The following is a 16,882-nucleotide window of genomic DNA, read 5'->3' on the forward strand; positions in this document are numbered from 1 at the left end:
AAAATACAATTGAAAATGTGGTTAACCAGGACATACTTTCTGCTTTTTACTATATCTTTGCAGAATAAACGTGAAAACATGAACAAAATCCTGCTGTGATTAAAGCACAAACATGAGACACCGTGTTACCTGAATTGTCTTCCCTCCCTGCGAGTATGTCTGCTCCAACCATGGTTCCTACACCCAACAGACAGACAGCCACAGCGATGAAGTGGATCACTCTGTATCTCGCATAAAGAATAAACCAGGACAGAGCCATCAGCACAGGAATCCCAAAGCAATCCAAAAGCTGCACGGAAAGAGAACAGTTTAAAACCTCCCTCATTAGCTAAAGATGGTAATGAAGAAATACTAGGACTCAGTAGTCATTGAGCATTTATTACTGGCAGCCCTCTACCAAGAGCTTTACCTGGATTCACTCGTTTGATCCTTACGACTCTATGAGATTGAAATTACAATCTAATTTTATACATGAAAACATGAAGGCAGAGAGGTGAAATGAGTTGCCAAAATCACATAGTTAAAAATGGGATGACAGCTGGGCATGGTGGCTCATGCCTGTAAAATCTCAGTACTTTAAGAGGTTGTGGCAGGCAGATTGCCTGAGCCTAGGAGTTCAAGATCAGCCTGGGCAACGTGGTGAAACTATCTCTACCAAAAAAAAAAAAATATATATATATATATATATACACACACACACACACATATATATATATATATATATACACACACACACACACACACACACACAATTGTTGGGTGTGGCGGTGCATGCCTGTAGTCCCAGCCACTGGGGAGACTAAGGCGAGAGGATAACTGGAGCCCAGGAGGTCAAGGCTACAGTGAGCTGTGATAATGCCACTACACTTCAGCCTTCACCACACAGAGAGACCCTGTCTCAAAATAAATAATAAAATACAATGGAAGAGTCAGTTGCTGAACATAAGACTGCCAAAGGCCTGTGCGCCTTACCTCTATGCTCCCACCTGTGTATATCTTTTTTATTTTATTTTTTGAGGGAGAGTTTCACTCTGTTGCCCAGGCTGGAGTGCACTGGTACAATCTCAACTCACCGTAACCTCCACCTCCCAGGTTCAAGCAACTCTCCCTGCCTCAGCCTCCTGAGTAGCTGGGATTACAGGCACCTGCCACCATGCCCAGCTAATTTTTGTATTTTTTAGTAGAGATGGGATTTCCTCATGTTAGCCAAGCTGGTCTTGAACTCCTAACCTAAAGTGATCCACCCACCTCGGCCTCCCAAAGTGCTGGGATTACAGGTGTGAGCCACCACGCCCGGCCCTGTGTGTATCTTTAAGTCCGGTAGACAAACATCTCTTCCTTCATGCAACCATTTACTCAGTCAACAAATATTTGTCAAACACCTTGCATGTGTGAGATGCCATGAAAGCAGCTTGGAATAGGGGTGAACAGGACAGAACCAGTGTGCCCTCAGGCCACACAAAGCTATAAAGGATGTGGAATAAATAATCACACAGCCAGATATTTCAGTGGAACTGGGCTAAGTGCTACAAAGAAGCACGGGTTACTATGAGTGCAGACAGACAGCACGCCCCTGACAAAGCGTCCAACCCCACCACGTGAGACACACTCATGCTCACAGCAGATTCTCTTGCTCATCTTCATCACGTGCTCCTCCATCACCTGTTGATCCTGGGTCTGGAAAACACTGGCTATACCCCTGATACTGCTCATCCGGAAGGCAGAGGGATTAAGCATGCCAAAATTATAGCAGGTCCAAAATTGTTTGCAAGATAAAAAAAAAAGTACACTCACTCGATTCCTAAATTCACAAATTTAATGTGCATTCAAGGATAAAATCTATTCAAGAAATTCTTGATGCATTCAAATGTTTTCAAGGAAGAAATGTATTCTTTATACTAAATCCTCCTGAAACTGCTATGTTATTGCTCACCCTGTTGTTGGTTCAAACCTTGTCCGGGATTCTCTCTGTATCTGTTTAGTCTTGAAGAAGACAGGCCCCTAAATCCCCAGAGCGCATTCGATCCTGCCCACGGTTGTTTACTGCTTGCCTCTCACTGCAGCAGCTCCAGTGGAGTCCAATGCACCATGTGTAGGAATGGGCATCGTGCCTTGTTATGTATGCCAGCTGCAGAACTCTAATCTCCTAAGTGCTTTATTGAGCCTGCCTGAATAACAAAACATTAAACGATGCAAATGATAATGCCCTGTCCCCAAAGACACCAGCAGAATCCAGCCATAATGGCTTAACAAAATCTCAACTACATTCCTTAAACAAAACAAGTGGAAAAAGACACTCTAAGAACTACCACGGAAGAGTCCCTTATCCTTGTGTCTTAAAATCAAACTTAAATTTGCTCTATCTTTAACAATTTTTGTTGGGCACTGAGGGAGCTACCTATGTACACCATGGACAGAGCTCCAGAGACCTCAGGCCCCAGGCGCACACCGTCCAGCTAGCTGTGTGGTCCTCAGCCAGTCACTCTCCAAGTCAAAAAGTAAAATAAAAAGATGACACCAAATGATCTCACAGTTTCCCTCTGACTCTGACATTCCATGACTTCTCATCTGATAGCTATCACCTTCAGTCATGTGAACCTTCCTTTCAAAATGTATTCCTGGTGGCCAGGCACGGTGGCTCACGCCTATAATACCAGCACTATGGGGAGTCAAGCTAGGAGGATCACTTGAGGTCAGGAGTTTGAGACCATCTTGGCCAACATGGCAAAACCTCATTATCTACTCAAAATCCAAAAAAAAAAATCAGCCAGGCATGCTGACACATGCTTATAATCCCAGCTACTCACAGAAGGCTGAGGCACCAGAATCGCCTGAACCTGGGAGGCAGAGGCTGCAGTGAGCCAAGATCGTGCCACTGCACTCCAGCTGGGTTAAGAGAGTGAGATTCCGTCTTGGGAAAAAAAAATTAGCCAGGCATGGTGGCATGTGCCTATAATCCCAGCTGCTCAGGAGGCTGAGGCAGGACAATCACTTGAACCTGGAAGGCAGAAGTTGCAGTGAGCCAAGATTGTGCCACTGTACTCCAGCTTGGGCAACAGAGCAATACTTATTTTCTCATTTAAAAAAAAAAAAAAAAAAGGTATTCTTGATGATAGATGTCTTCTCTGATACTTTCCATTCTAGGAGTATCGATTCATTTTTAGAAAATTATTGTACAGTCACAGTAAGCACGGTACTAAGTAAAACCCTGGGACGTGGGTATAACAGTAAGTTAGACCATGAGAGGTACAATAGAGTAAAGAAGAGATAATGAAAACTGAATTAGCCTTAGACACTGAGCGGAGCAGCCTTCCGAAAGGACTGCCTACTAGGAAGAACAGAGCAGCACAGAGAGAAGGGGCAGGCCATGGGTGGGAAATGGGTTGATGTGGCAGTAAAGAGGGACGGGACATGAGCAGAAACCTGGCCCACAGGATGGCAGTGGCCACATCATGACCTTCACGTGAACTACCCCATGACTGTTGTAATTACAGAACCTTCTAAGGAATCTTTAAGAAGCTTCAAAGGCCACCTAATTCGAATTTCCATCCCTTTGGACTACCCAGGCCAGAGACTGACTCAGGTAGAGATCCAGCCTGAATCATTCCTGACAACCATCTCTGCTGCTGGAGAAAACATTAATGGTTCCCTGCCTTTTTGTAACATATTCCTTGCTAGGACCATAAGTGCATGACTTTTGGCAACCAAATGCTTAGGTTTTTCTAAGAGGCTAGCATGAAAGAAATTGTTTTCCGTTTCTTTGAAACTGAAAAAGAGGCATGAAGGTCACAGATATCGAACTGTAAGTTTGAACTTAGGCCTTGCATCAGTTCAAGACTTTTAATCATTATTCGTCAGAGATCAAAGTTCCTGAGAATTGTAATCAAGTAATTAAAATGTACGTGAGATTATGAGAGTGGACGTGACTGGAAAACGCCGTTCGCTGCACACTTACACAAACCTCATTACCCAATGCGAAAATACACTTACTCCTGTTAGTGATAAACTCCATCCTCTAGGTAACTGCTGGGTTTAATTTTGATGAAATTTTAGGTTCTTTGTATGCCTCCTATGGCATCTGTCTTAATAAATCATTTCCTGTCTCAGCTTTTTAACCAATACTGGTCAAAATCCAAGAGGTTTGCTGAGAACAATGCTTAGCACAATGTTACAAAAAAGAAAGTATTTAATAACATTTAATATAGGTTCACATTAGAAAAATACTGAGTTCTCATCAATCTTTTTTTTTTTTTAATTAAGACAGGGTTTCCCAATATTGGTCAGGCTAGTCTCAAACTCCTGACCTCAGGTGATCCGCCTGCCTCAGCCTCCCAAAATGCTGGGATTACAGGCATGAGCCACCATGCCTTGCTAATCCTTAACTTTTCTATGTGAAATAAGTAATTTCAATTTTTCCAGGCCCTAAAATTTAGAGTCAAATAAGAACATCTCTGTATGTTGTACAGTGAGAAAGAGATACATCAAAAAGTTATAAACTTCAAATCCCACTTCTGATAGACACTTTTTTTTATTACTTAAAAAAATGAAAAATAACAGTTATTAACTTACTAAACTGTGACATCTAAACCTGGCATTGGAGTCTATTTCACTTTCACTTCCATTGATAAAACATTTTGTAGTTAGTAATGGTGAGTCAGTGTTATGAGACACAACCCATAGTTTGCTCACATTAAGACAACTGAGGCCGGGCTCAGTGGCTCAAGCCCATAATCCCGGCACTTTGGGAGGCCCAGACAGGTGGATCACGAGGTCAAGAGATCAAGACCATCCTGGTCAATATGGTGAAGCCCCGTCTCTACTAAAAATACAAAAAATTAGCTGTGCATGGTGGCACACACCTGTAATCCCAGCTACTGAGGAGGCTGAGGCAGGAGAATTGCCTGAACCCAGGGGGCGGAGGTTGCGGTGAGCTGAGATCGCGCCATTGCACTCCAGCCTGGGTAACAAGAGCGAAACTCTGTCTCAAAAAAAAAAAAAAACGAAAACTGAAATCAGTTGTGTTCAACTTTACAAAGTTGAAAAGCACCGTAATGTAGGAACATTTTTCTTTCAATGTTGCAAGAATAAACCTAACAAAAAACTAGGGATGGGAGTTTTAACTCTGGCTACCACCTCTTCCCAAAATGTCTAGTAGGTTTCTTCCAGTGGTTCCTTTGTCATGAATATCTACTATGTTTGCAAAGCTCCAACTTTCCTATAGAACAAAGGTATATCTACTTTCGTGTGCCATGCTTGAGCAGCATATGAAACAGAACATGCGTCAATACCACAGCATCAACTGCCAACTAAACATTTATGCTTATTTCGGTAGGAACCGTTCTAATCTGCCATAGCATTAGCAGTTTGGGGGCTGCTTGGCTTGTATACATTTTCACTAATTCTAGGAAACATTGCTCGTTGGAGCATATGCTCCACTAGAAAACAGCATCCACCTGTGTTTAGGTTTTCTTCAAGTGAACAGGTTTTCGATAAAATTAGGTCAACACGTATGACTTCGTGTTCTCCTTTGGAAGGTATAAAATCCAAAGTGGTCAGAGGGCTGCCTCTTACCTGGACGCTGGTTAGAGTTGTGTACTGGTAGGCTCTGACAATCACATAATTAGCTTCCACATCTGCTAGTCCCAGCAGGATGTACTTCCACCATTTTCTCTTCAAGATTACTAAAAGGTTATCACTGCCTGGTTGAAGGAAATCTGGGTTAGTACATGTTACTTGCAAATGACATGTATGGTAAGACATGTTGATTTGAATATCAAAGAGTTTCTTGTGTATTTCCCTCTTTTTTCATTCATTCATTCATTCTTTCCTCCTTTTTTCTTTTTTTTTTTTTTGACAGGGACTCACTCTGTTGCCCAGGCTGGAGTGCAGTGGGGCAATCTAGGCTCACTGCAACCTCTGCCTCCTGGGTTCAAGCCACTCTCCCACCTCAGCCTCCTGAGTAGCTGGGACCACAGGCATATGCCACCATCCCAAGCTAATTATTTTTGTATTTTTAGCAGAGATGGGGTCTCACCACATTGCCCAGGCTTGTCTTCACCTTCTGAGCTCAAGCAATCTGCCTGCCTCAGCCTCTCAAAGTGCTGGGATTACAGGCATGAGCCACCACACCTGGCTACTGTGTATTTCTAACATGTCCCCCCCTGGTTCCCATTCTTCATAACCCAAACTCCTGTAACAGCTCACCAGAGTTAGATATTTTTCTAGTATGAGACCCGATTAAAGTGTCATCATAGACCAAGTGTTCAACAAAAGCAGTAGAATGAGACTCAGAGAAAAGTGGTTAAATCCCCTTTCCTAGCTGGGCATGGTGGTGTGCACCTGTAACCCCACCTACTTAGGAGGTTGAGGTGAGGGTGGAGGACAGCTGGAACCTAGGAGTTCAAGACCAGCTGGGCTTACATAGTGAGACTCCACCTCTTTAGGAAAAACAAGGGGGAGGGCAGGGCAGGAGGAGAGCAGTAAGGAAAAGAGTTAATGCATGCTGGACTTAATACCTAAGTGACAGGTTGGTAGCAAACGGCCATGGCACATGTTTACCTAAGTAACAAACTGGCACATTTTGTTCCCCGGAATTTTTTTTAAATTTAATTTTTATTTTTTTGAGACAGAGTGTCACTCTGTCACCCAGGCTGGAGTGCAATGGCACACTCTTGGCTCACCGCAACCTCTGCCTCCCAGGTTCAAGCAATTCTCCTGCCTCAGCCTCACAAGTAGCTGGGATCACAGGTGCCTGCCACCACGCCTGGCTAATTTTTGTATTTTTAAGTAGAGACAACGTTTCACCATGTTGGTCAGGCTGGTCTTGAACCCCTGACCTCATGATCCATTCACCTCACCCTCCCAAAGTGCTGGGATTATAGGTGTGAGCCACCACACCCAGCTAAAAAATTAATTTTTTAAAAATCCCTTTCCTATTGTAACAGAAATAAAATATCTGGACATGAGCTTGAATGTTGCCATTTCTGACAAGCCACAGACTATCCTAGGAAATGAAATGTTTTCCTAGAAATTAATTGGTTATTTAACTTCTATTCATGGGCTTCTTCAAAGGAAACTCTGCATGTGATCATTCTTTTGGAAGGGATGTGCTTTCAAGTGAAAATAAGCTTGAGAAGAGGCTTAGTGGCACACTGAAGAAACACCTTTTATTCCCCCAAATTATATTTATTCAAATTAATTGGTTTCACTACTTTGGAGAATCTAGCAGCACAGGAGATGCAGAGTTGGCACATATATGAGAAGGCTTTATGGCAAGATAACTTGCAAATAAATAAAAGTAGTGAGAATCATAACCAAATAATTATCAGTAAAATCCAATTAGCAGGAACATCTTGAAAACACAGAATGAGGCCAGGCACAGTGGCTCAGACCTGTAATCTCAGCATTTTGAGAGGCTGAGGAGAGAAGATCACTTGAGGTCAGAAGTTCCAGACCAGTCTGGCCAACATAGCGAAACCCCGCCTCTACTAAAACTACAAAAATTAGCTGGGCGTGGTAGCAGGTGCTACTAAGGAGGCTGAGACAGGAGAATCACATGAACCCAGGAGGCGGAGGTTGCAGTGAGCTGACATAGTGCCACTGCACTTCAGCCTGAGGAACAAGAGCAAAACTCCATCTCAGAAAAAAACAAAACAAAAACAGAATTAGTCTTCCTCACCATCAGATGGCATGGAAAGCACCCAACCCCCATCCCGTAGAGACACTAACTGCACTGATATATTTGTGAGTCTCACTGAATTCCCGAAGCCCAAAGCCTTCACAAGGTCCAGGGTTATTAACCATGTACAGTTCCACTCCCAACTCTTTTTTTTTTTTTTTTTTTTTTTTTTCCTTTGGAGACAGGGTCTTGCTCTGTCATCCAGCCTTGAGTGCAGTGGTGAGATCTTGGTTCACTGCAACCTCAGCCTCCCAAGTAGTTGGGACTACAGGGACATGCCATCATGCCTGTCTAATTTTTGTATTTTTTGTAGAGAGGGAGCTTTACCATGTTGCCCAGCTGATCTTAAACTCCTGGCCTCAAGCAATCCTCCTACCTCAGCCTCCCAAAGTGCTAGGATTACAGGTGTCAGCCATCATGCCCAGCCCTAAATTTCAATAAAGACCTTTAGATATCTGGTCCATGGGATTAAATAAATTACCGTAATTTCCTAAGTGTGCACAGTGCTGTCCTTCTCCACTGGATTCACTAACCTTTGCGAGGCTTTTTTTTCCTGCTATGTCAGCCATATGATTCAAAAGCAAGTAGTAAACTGAAAATTGGACCTTCAAACCCCTTTACAACAAAGGGTTAAACTAAAGTGTTTACAAAATAATGAAACTGGTCAGGCACCTGTAATCCCAGCACTCTGGGAGGCCAAGGCAAGCAGATCACTTAAGGTGAGGAGTTCAAGACCCGTCTGGCCAACATGGTGAAACTCCATCTCCACTAAAAATACAAAAATTAGCCAGGTGTGGTGACACATGCCTGTGATTGCTTGGACCCAGGAGGCAGAGGTTGTAGTGAGCCAAGATGGTGCCACTGCACTATACTCCAACCTGGGTGACACGGCAGGCCTCTGCCTCAAAAAAAAAAAAAAAAAAAAAGCACATGAAAAAATTAAAGCTGTAGCTACTAGGAGTTTGTGGGGAGGGAAGGAGGAATGAACAGGTGGAGCGGAGGGATTTTTTAGGGGAATAGAGCTGTTCTGTTTGGTACTGTAATGGTAAATGTATGCCATTATACGTTTGTTAAAACCCATAAAATGCACAATACCAAGAGTGAACCCTAATGTAAATTACTGACTTTGGTTAATAATGTATCTGGCTGGACCCAGTGGCTCACACCTGTAATCTCAGCACTTTGGGAAGCCAAGGCGGGAGGACTGCTTGAGCTCAGGAATTCTAGGTCAGCCTGGGCAACATGGTAAAATCCTGTCTCTACAAAAAATACAAAAATTAGCTGGGCGCAGTGGCTCATGCCTATAATCCCAGCACTTTGGGAGGCTGCGGGAGGTGGATCACTTGAGGTCAGGAGCATGGTGAGACCCCGTCTGCGCTAAAAATACAAAAGTTAGCTAGACATGGCGGCGCATGCCAGTAGTCCCAGCTACTGAGGAGGCTGAGGCACAAGAATCACTTAAACCCAGCAGGCAGATGTTGCAGTGAGCCAAGATTGTGCCACTGTACTCCAGCCTGGTGACACAGTGAGACTCTGTTTCAAAAAAAGAAAAAAAAAAACAGACACCTGATCTATCCATGCAACTGATATTCCATTTAGCATCTTTATTTAGTTCGAAATAAATATTTTGGAGAGTAAGGTTCTTGACTTTAAGTGTTTTTAATATCGACTTAATATTTTAAAGTCTTTTTAAAACTGGGGGGGAACCTAACTTGTAATGACATTTACATTTTTTAGACTGGGCCCAATGGCTCATGCCTGTATTCCTAACACTTTGGGAGGCCAAGGTGGGCAGATCACTTGAGCCCAAGAGTTAGAGACCAGCTGGGGCAACATGGCAAAACCCATCTCTTTTTTTTTTTTTTTAAGATGGGGTTTCACTATGATGGCCAGACTGGTCTTGAACTCCCGACCTCAGGTGATCCACCCACCTTAGCCTCCCAAAGTGCTAGGATTACAGGTGTGAGCCACTGCGCCCAGCGGCAAAACCCATCTCTACAAAAAAAAAAAAAAAATGCAAAAATTAGCCAGGTATGGTGGCGCACGCCTGTAGTCCCAGCTAACCAGGGAGGCTGAGGTGAGTGGATCACTTGAGCCTGGGAGGTCAAGGCTCAAGGGAGATGACACTACTGCACTCCAGCCTGGGTGACAGGGTAAGACCCTGTCACTAAAACAAACCAACAACAAAAACCCACACTTTTTGACGACTACTCCGTTACAAACAGTATGGTGCTACTTATTTTAATCAACAATTTCAGAGAATTATACGTAAGTCTCTAGTCACCACTTTCACAGAATTTAGACGTGTTATACTTTTCTAGTCATTTTTATGAAGATTATTTTGTTGAAAAGGTAATTTCCACATTTGACATACCTGATCGAAATGCCAGCATCACTGTATAAATTAGGAACAGCAAGCAATAATTGATAAAGCTCTGAAGCATGGGGGTGTTCACTTTGTATTTTTCTGCCAAATACTGGCTAGTGATAGCTGTCCCACATATACACAAGGACAGCATCTGACCCAGAGCAATTGTTTTCAAAATATGCCTAGAAAATAAAGGAAGAAATCAGAATAGCTTGCAAATAAGTTACACCTTACTTATACACACACACACACACACACACACACACACACACACAGCCAAACACAAAGAGAAATGCTAACTATTCCAGGTGGTTATTTCATTTTATGAAATAAAAATCATGTTGGATGTTGAAGAACTACATTTTCATCTTTCTGATCTCCTCCATTCCCACAAAGGCATATTCTCCCACTTCAATGAACATCTGTTTAGAGATTATTTTGATTACTCAGCTATGACATATACTTTGCAAAGTGTGTGTGTGTGTGTGTGTGTGTGTGACTGACTTTTTTTTTTTTTTTTTTTTTTTTGAGATAAGGTCTTGTTCTATTGCTTAGGCTACAGTGCCATGGTGCAATCGTGGTTCTCTGCAGCCTTGACCTCCCAGACTCAAGCAATCCTCCCACTTCAGCCTCCCAAATAACTGGGACTACAGGCACATGCCACCATAGCTAATTTTTTTTTCTTTTTCACAGAAACGGAGTTTCACTATGTTGCTCAGGCTGGTCTCAAACTCCTAAGCTTAAGGGATCCTCCCAACTCAGCCTCCCTAAGTGCTATGATTTCAAGTGTGAGTCACCAAAAACTTCCTCTCTTCCCTGGAAGAAAGTCTCAGAATCGCAGAACCCTGGCACTAACCCACTTTAATCAAGGAGAGTGGGGCCCAGAAGAGAGTAGTGTTTTGCCTAAGATCACACAGGAGCAGAGTTAATGCCCAAATTTCCTGGCCATTCAACATCTGCTATCCCTCCTATGGCACATAGTCTTGAGATAACAGGTGGATCGTCCCTCACAGTTGGTATCTTCCTACATTCTATATCTCTTTCTTCTTCTCCTTCCCCTCCTTCATCTCTCCATTATGATTTTATAGCAGAGTTTATATTAGAAAACCCCTGCAGGTTGGGAGCGGTGGCTCACACCTGTAATCCTAGCACTTTGGGAGGCTGAGGCAGGCGGATCACTTGAGGTCAGGAGTTCAAAACCGCCCTGACCAACATGGTGAAACCCTGTCTCTACTAAAAATACAAAAATTAGCCGGGCATGGTGGCGGGCGCCTGTAATCCCAGCTACTCAAGAGGCTGAGACAAGAGAATCACTTGAACCTGGGAGGCAGAGGTTGCAGTGAGCCAAGATTGCGCCACTGCACTCCAGCCTGGGCGACGACAGAGCAAGACTCCATCTCAAAACAAAACAAAAAGCCCTTCTTCAGAGCATCCCTGCACCTCACCTTGCTGTCAAGAAAGAAGCCTGACCTGATCGCTCTCTTCCCAGCAGTTACTCTGCTTCCCTATACATCATGGGGGAGTCGGACATCAAAAGTACCAGGCACAGAAACTCTGACCAAGTGGCTGATAACCTAATCAAATTGAGCATATTTTTCACGTCCCATAATGGACTTGAAAGCAATTATAAATCTGAAATTAGTGAGAATAAAAAGTGTGGAAGCATTAAGCCCTCTACACAAATTGACAAAATTCCTACAGTAAGCTCATATCTGCATTCTAAAATAGCACAATTAAGCAAGCTGTCCTCCAACTATAAAGTATAACCAGCTTCTAAAAAAAGGAGAGTCACAAATTGAGTCTGGAGATTTAAAGTTACAGGAATGCACTTCTCTTGGCTCCAAATCATAATGACCTCATCTATAATAGAAGAGTCGGAGAGCAAGAGAGAGAGAGAGAAGCTGGTGGGGGTGGGAGGGAGGAAATTGAACCAAGGAAGAAAGAAGACACACACACTCCAACTGACGGAGAAAAACACTGACTGCCTCAAAACAGTGTTTTTTACTCAGAGCTCCACATTCGTGTTTGTATACATTTGTACAAAGTCCCAGTTCGTGTGAATTCTGAACAGAGGAACCCTATACCACAACAAAGCCTGTTCCTGTCTAGGTGAAGCCGGCAGAAGAAACACGCATCTGAGCTTGGGATACATCCTGTCACAGTTCTTCTAACGGAACCTCCGCTAAAATGAACTTCAATGGCAGGATATGATCCAACCCCAAGACAAATTTCCCCAGGGCGGCTTCACACTGGGGAGCCAGGCCGCCAGAATACACAGCAAGCAAGAGTCATGGGTCACTGAGGGCGGAGTGGACAAACGGGTAAGGCCACTTCCAACCACATTACTGTTGGGATCTATTTTATAACTTTAAGAATTCAAGGAATGAGGCTGGGCACAGTGGCTCACGCCTGTAATCCCAACACTTTGGGAGGCTGAGGCAGGCGGATCACTTGAGGTCAGGAGTTTGAGACCAGCCTGGCCAAAATGGTAAAACCTCATGTTTTTCGTAAAAATACAAAAAAATTTAACCTGGTGTGAGGGTGCATGCCTGTGATTCCAGCTACTCAGGAGGCTGAGGCCGGAGAATCGCTTGAACCCGGGAGGCGGAGGTTGCAATTATGCCACTGCCCTGCAGCCTGGGCGACAAAGCAAGACTCTGTCTCAAACAAAAAAAAGAATTTAAGGAATGAAAGAAGAAAAGATCATGAGACACTTTATTTCCCTCCTTCTTTCTTCTAGGAAGCCCAAAGTCTACATCTTAACATCCCTTCCCTTCCTAAGTACATACGTATGCACTTACTTGCTTTCCAATGAAAATATGCTTTTACTCATAGATTCCGTCAGTATGCTCCTCAGTCATGTGTTCACCAAAGTGCAATGGTTGTTAATATGAGCCCAGCACAAGGAATTTAGAATTAAGACTCACCTATTTTCTAGTCCCAGACCCTCTGTCTTCTCCCCAAAATAGATCAGGAAGCTCCCCTGTGTGCCCCCACAAAATATTACACCCTTCTATCTATCATAGCACCCAGCACACCACTTATGGCTGTTCTTTCCCCAGAACTCTAAGCTCCAGGAGGAAAGGGACATGATATTCTCCATGACTAATAGTGCCTGGCAAATAGGGTATTTGCTATTGTTGAACAGCCTCAGGAGTTTTCAGTGTGAGGTGAGGACTCACAACACAAAAGCACGATAAAATGAGAAAGGGTTAAAATAAGAGTTGTGCACGCGGCCAAGCGGGAGGAAAGGTGAAGACGTCCTGGAGAAGGTTCGTGGAGGGTCAGAAACAATCACGTACGTTAAAGGTATTTTGGGAAGACTGAAGAATGGAGGAAAGGCCTGACACAAGCTTTTGCCTAATTCAAACACTAGTTTTACATTATATATATGAGACGCAATGATGGGATGCATTCATTTCGTTAGCTCTTCTTCATTTGCAATTTCAAATTAGACAGGCAGTCCTCTACCTGATTAGATATTTTTAAAAAATCACTAGGCTTTAAAAATAACACTAATACCAAGACCCCAGCCCAAAGCAATTGGATCAGATTCTCAAGGGGTAGATCCAAATATCAGCCTATTTTAAGTGTCCTAGATGAGTCCAAGACACAATCGGGGTAGCAAACCACTAAATTACTCTTTCCTTTTCATTTGAAGAAAAAAGAATTCCAAATGATGGATAAGAGGCATTGTTTGAATGCAAATCACGTACTTCCTTCACTTTATATCTCAATAAATCTTTGCTGCTGGGTTCCATGTTGTCAGTTGAAGCAGGATTTCATATTAGTGCTAAGATTCCTATGGAACAGAGCTATTTGGAGATTTTAAAATCCATTACATCTTCCACCTGTAAATACCTGATAATAACTTCCACCTGTCAATACCCGGTAAGAATTTTATAGACATACTGAATAATAACATATGTCTACAAAAATCCTATTATGAACCCAAAAAGAAATATTCATTTAGACCAAGTTCTCACACTCTGCACATAAGCTACCCAGTTTCTATTCCTAAAGCATTTTAAATTCTATTGGAATCAAGCTTAGAAAAAATTATAAGTAGTTTTTGACCAGGCACTGTGGCTCACATCTGTAATTCCAGCACTTTGGGAAGCAGAGGCTGGTGGATCACTTGAGGCCGGAAGTTTGAGACCAGCTTGGCCAACATGGCAAAACCCCATCTCTACTAAAAATACAAAAATTAGCCAGGTATGGTAGCATGTGCCTTTAGTCCCAGCTACTCAGGAGGCTGAAGCATGAAAATTGCTTGAACCCGGGAGGCGGAGGTTGCAGTGAGCCAAGATGGAGCCACCACAATCCAGCCTGGGCGACACATGACTGTCTCAAAAAAGAGAAAAGGGAACAAAGGAAGGAAGGAAGGAAAGAAGGAAGGAAGGGAGGGAGGGAGGGAGGGAGGGAGGGAGGGAGATATTACAAGTAGCATTTCTTTACATAGTGAGTAGCAGCCAAGATGAACTGTTTTCTTTCCATCTCCACATTCCTATGATTCAAAAGTTTAGCTATTAATACATCATTTAATTCTAGTAAGCATAAGTAGCTTGCAGTTTTGAAGAACCCACATTCTGATAGTCATATTCAAAATTCAAAGTAGCTAAAAAAGCCAAATTTTAAAAAACAGAAAGTTTCGTGGCACATATTATCACCTCAAAAAGAAGACAAGTAGAAGAAAGGATATCAGTGTTTTCTCTTTGCTCACTGGATTATGTCTTACTCGGAATCGGTGCTCAGTAAATGTTTATTAAGTTAACAAATAAACGCTACATTTATTACAGTGGCATCGTGTTAAAATGCAAAGTAGACAAGAGCCCTCAAAAGTGAACTCAATGAATATGACAGTAGAAAAAATACAAGCTCCAGAGTTAGAGAAGACTGGGGTCTGGATTTAAATTTGAAACATGAAAGAGAAGAGAAACAGGTACAGGCAAGTGAAACAATGGTTCACACCATGTCTTGTTCTGGAAAAGGCCAGTAGAGAGAACAGTCTGGACGTGGCCGTCGGGAAAAGATTATCCCTTCTGAACTTAGTAGGAAGAATCCTATTCTTGCCAGGCGTGGTGGCTCACGCCTGTAATCCCAGCACTTTGGGAGGCCAAGGCGGACGGATCACTTGAGGTTGGGAGTTCGAGACCGGCCTGACCAACACGGTGAAACCCCATTTCTATTAAAAACACAAAAAATTAGCCAGGCATGGCTAATGTAATCAATTAGCCATGTACTCAATCAGTTGCACCTGTAATCAATCCCAGCTATTCAGGAGGTTGAGGCAGGAGAATCGCCTGAACCCGGGAGGAGGAGGTTGCAATGAGATCGTGCCATTGCACTCTAGCTTGGGCAACAAGAGCTAAACTCCATCACAAAAAGAAAGAAAGAAGAAAGAAAGAAACCTAGTCTTTGAATCAGAAGATCTAACTCTATTCTTCATTAGTGTTAGGTAGTTCTCTTATATATATATTTTTAAGGGCGTGTAATACCACCTTTATGGGCTTAAGGGTTAACTGGTATAACCTATAAAAGTACCAGCACATCCACCCACCTGAGGCACTCAGTGAATTTTATTTCCTTCCTTTCTCTGGCTCGCCCAGCCTTTTGGTAACCTCTTAACCATAGGTGTCTATTCTATATATGCACCATCCACTACAGTAGCCTCTACCCATATGCAGCTACTGAGCACCTGAAATATGGCTAATGTGAATGAGGAATTAGAGGTTTCATGTTATTTCATTTCAACTTAAATAAAATAGTCATATATGGCGAATGGCTACCATATTAGACAGTGCAGCCAGGGATCAGCATTGTACAATACTATAGATGTTACCGCAATGATGGAGATGTTTGGAAAGGAGCTCTTGAGCACTTGAAATGTGGCTAGTATAAATGAGAAACTGACTTTTTCGTTTTATTCTATTTTAATTCCTTTTCATTTAAATAACCACATGTGGCCGAGGGTCATGTACTGAAGAACACAGCTCTAGCCTAGCGCTTCTCAAACTTTCTTGTGATATGATCATCTAAGGCTCTTGTTAAATTGCAGCTTCTCGTTCCGTATAGGTTTGGAGAGAGGGCTGAGATTGCGCATTTTTTTTATTTTTTATTTTTTGAGACTGAGTCTTACTCTGTCTTCTAGGCTGGAGTGCAGTGGTACAATTTCAGCTCATGCAATCTCTGACTCCCGGGTTCAAGCAATTCTTCTGCCTCAGCCTCCTGAATAGCTGGGATTACAGGGGTGCACCACCATGACCGGCTAATTTTTGAATTTTTAGTAGAGATGGGGTTTCATCATGTTGGTCAGGCTGATCTTGAACTCCTGACCTCATGATCTGCCCCACCTTGGCCTCCCAAAGTGCTGGAATTATAAGCATGAGCCACCGCACCCGGCCTGAGATTTCCCATTTCTAACAAGCTGTCAGGAGGTACTTATGCTGCTGGCCCATGGACCAGACTTTGAGTAGCAAGGGTCTAGAGCAATGCTCTGATTCTAAGGTCTCCCAACTTTTAGGAATCCCTAGAAGAAGTGAATGCAATCCATGGGCTGTTCAGGATCTAGTTTTGGCACTTCAGAAACTTAATAGTATCTGACCGTTGCTGGTAAGAGTGCAAAATAATAAATCTCTGCTTCAGTGGAAGAGTTTAGGGGTGCGGATTTGATAACTTCTAGCAATTTTATCTCTAGGGATCTACCCCAAGGCAACTATGGCAAAGATACAAAAAGGTGTATCTACAAAGCTATTCATTGCAGCACTACTTATGCTAGCAAAAGACTAAAGGAAAAAACGAAAATGCTTAACAGTGGGAAACTAGCTGAATAAACA

The 16,882-nt window shown here is 42.9% G+C and overlaps 1 protein-coding gene and 1 long non-coding RNA gene across 3 annotated transcripts in view; one reads left to right on the forward strand and one right to left on the reverse strand.

The window, feature by feature from the left end:
* Nucleotides 1-3,908, forward strand: part of LOC108593706 (uncharacterized) — a 78,560-nt gene extending 74,652 nt beyond the window's left edge. For both annotated transcript variants that reach the window (XR_013523004.1, XR_008474956.2), the window contains exon 4: nucleotides 64-3,908. This is a non-coding gene — a long non-coding RNA (uncharacterized LOC108593706). The remainder of the gene's footprint in view (nucleotides 1-63) is intronic.
* Nucleotides 1-16,882, reverse strand: part of SLC35F2 (solute carrier family 35 member F2) — a 62,910-nt gene that overhangs the window by 11,707 nt on the left and 34,321 nt on the right. The window contains exons 2-4 of the mRNA XM_002754400.6: nucleotides 10,053-10,228; nucleotides 5,572-5,699; nucleotides 130-289 (exon numbers count right to left, since the gene is read on the reverse strand). Coding sequence (XP_002754446.1) covers nucleotides 130-289; nucleotides 5,572-5,699; nucleotides 10,053-10,228 — 464 coding nt within the window. The remainder of the gene's footprint in view (nucleotides 1-129; nucleotides 290-5,571; nucleotides 5,700-10,052; nucleotides 10,229-16,882) is intronic.

The sequence above is a fragment of the Callithrix jacchus genome, chromosome 10, assembly GCF_049354715.1.
Source record: "Callithrix jacchus isolate 240 chromosome 10, calJac240_pri, whole genome shotgun sequence".
Lineage (NCBI taxonomy): Eukaryota > Metazoa > Chordata > Mammalia > Primates > Cebidae > Callithrix > Callithrix jacchus.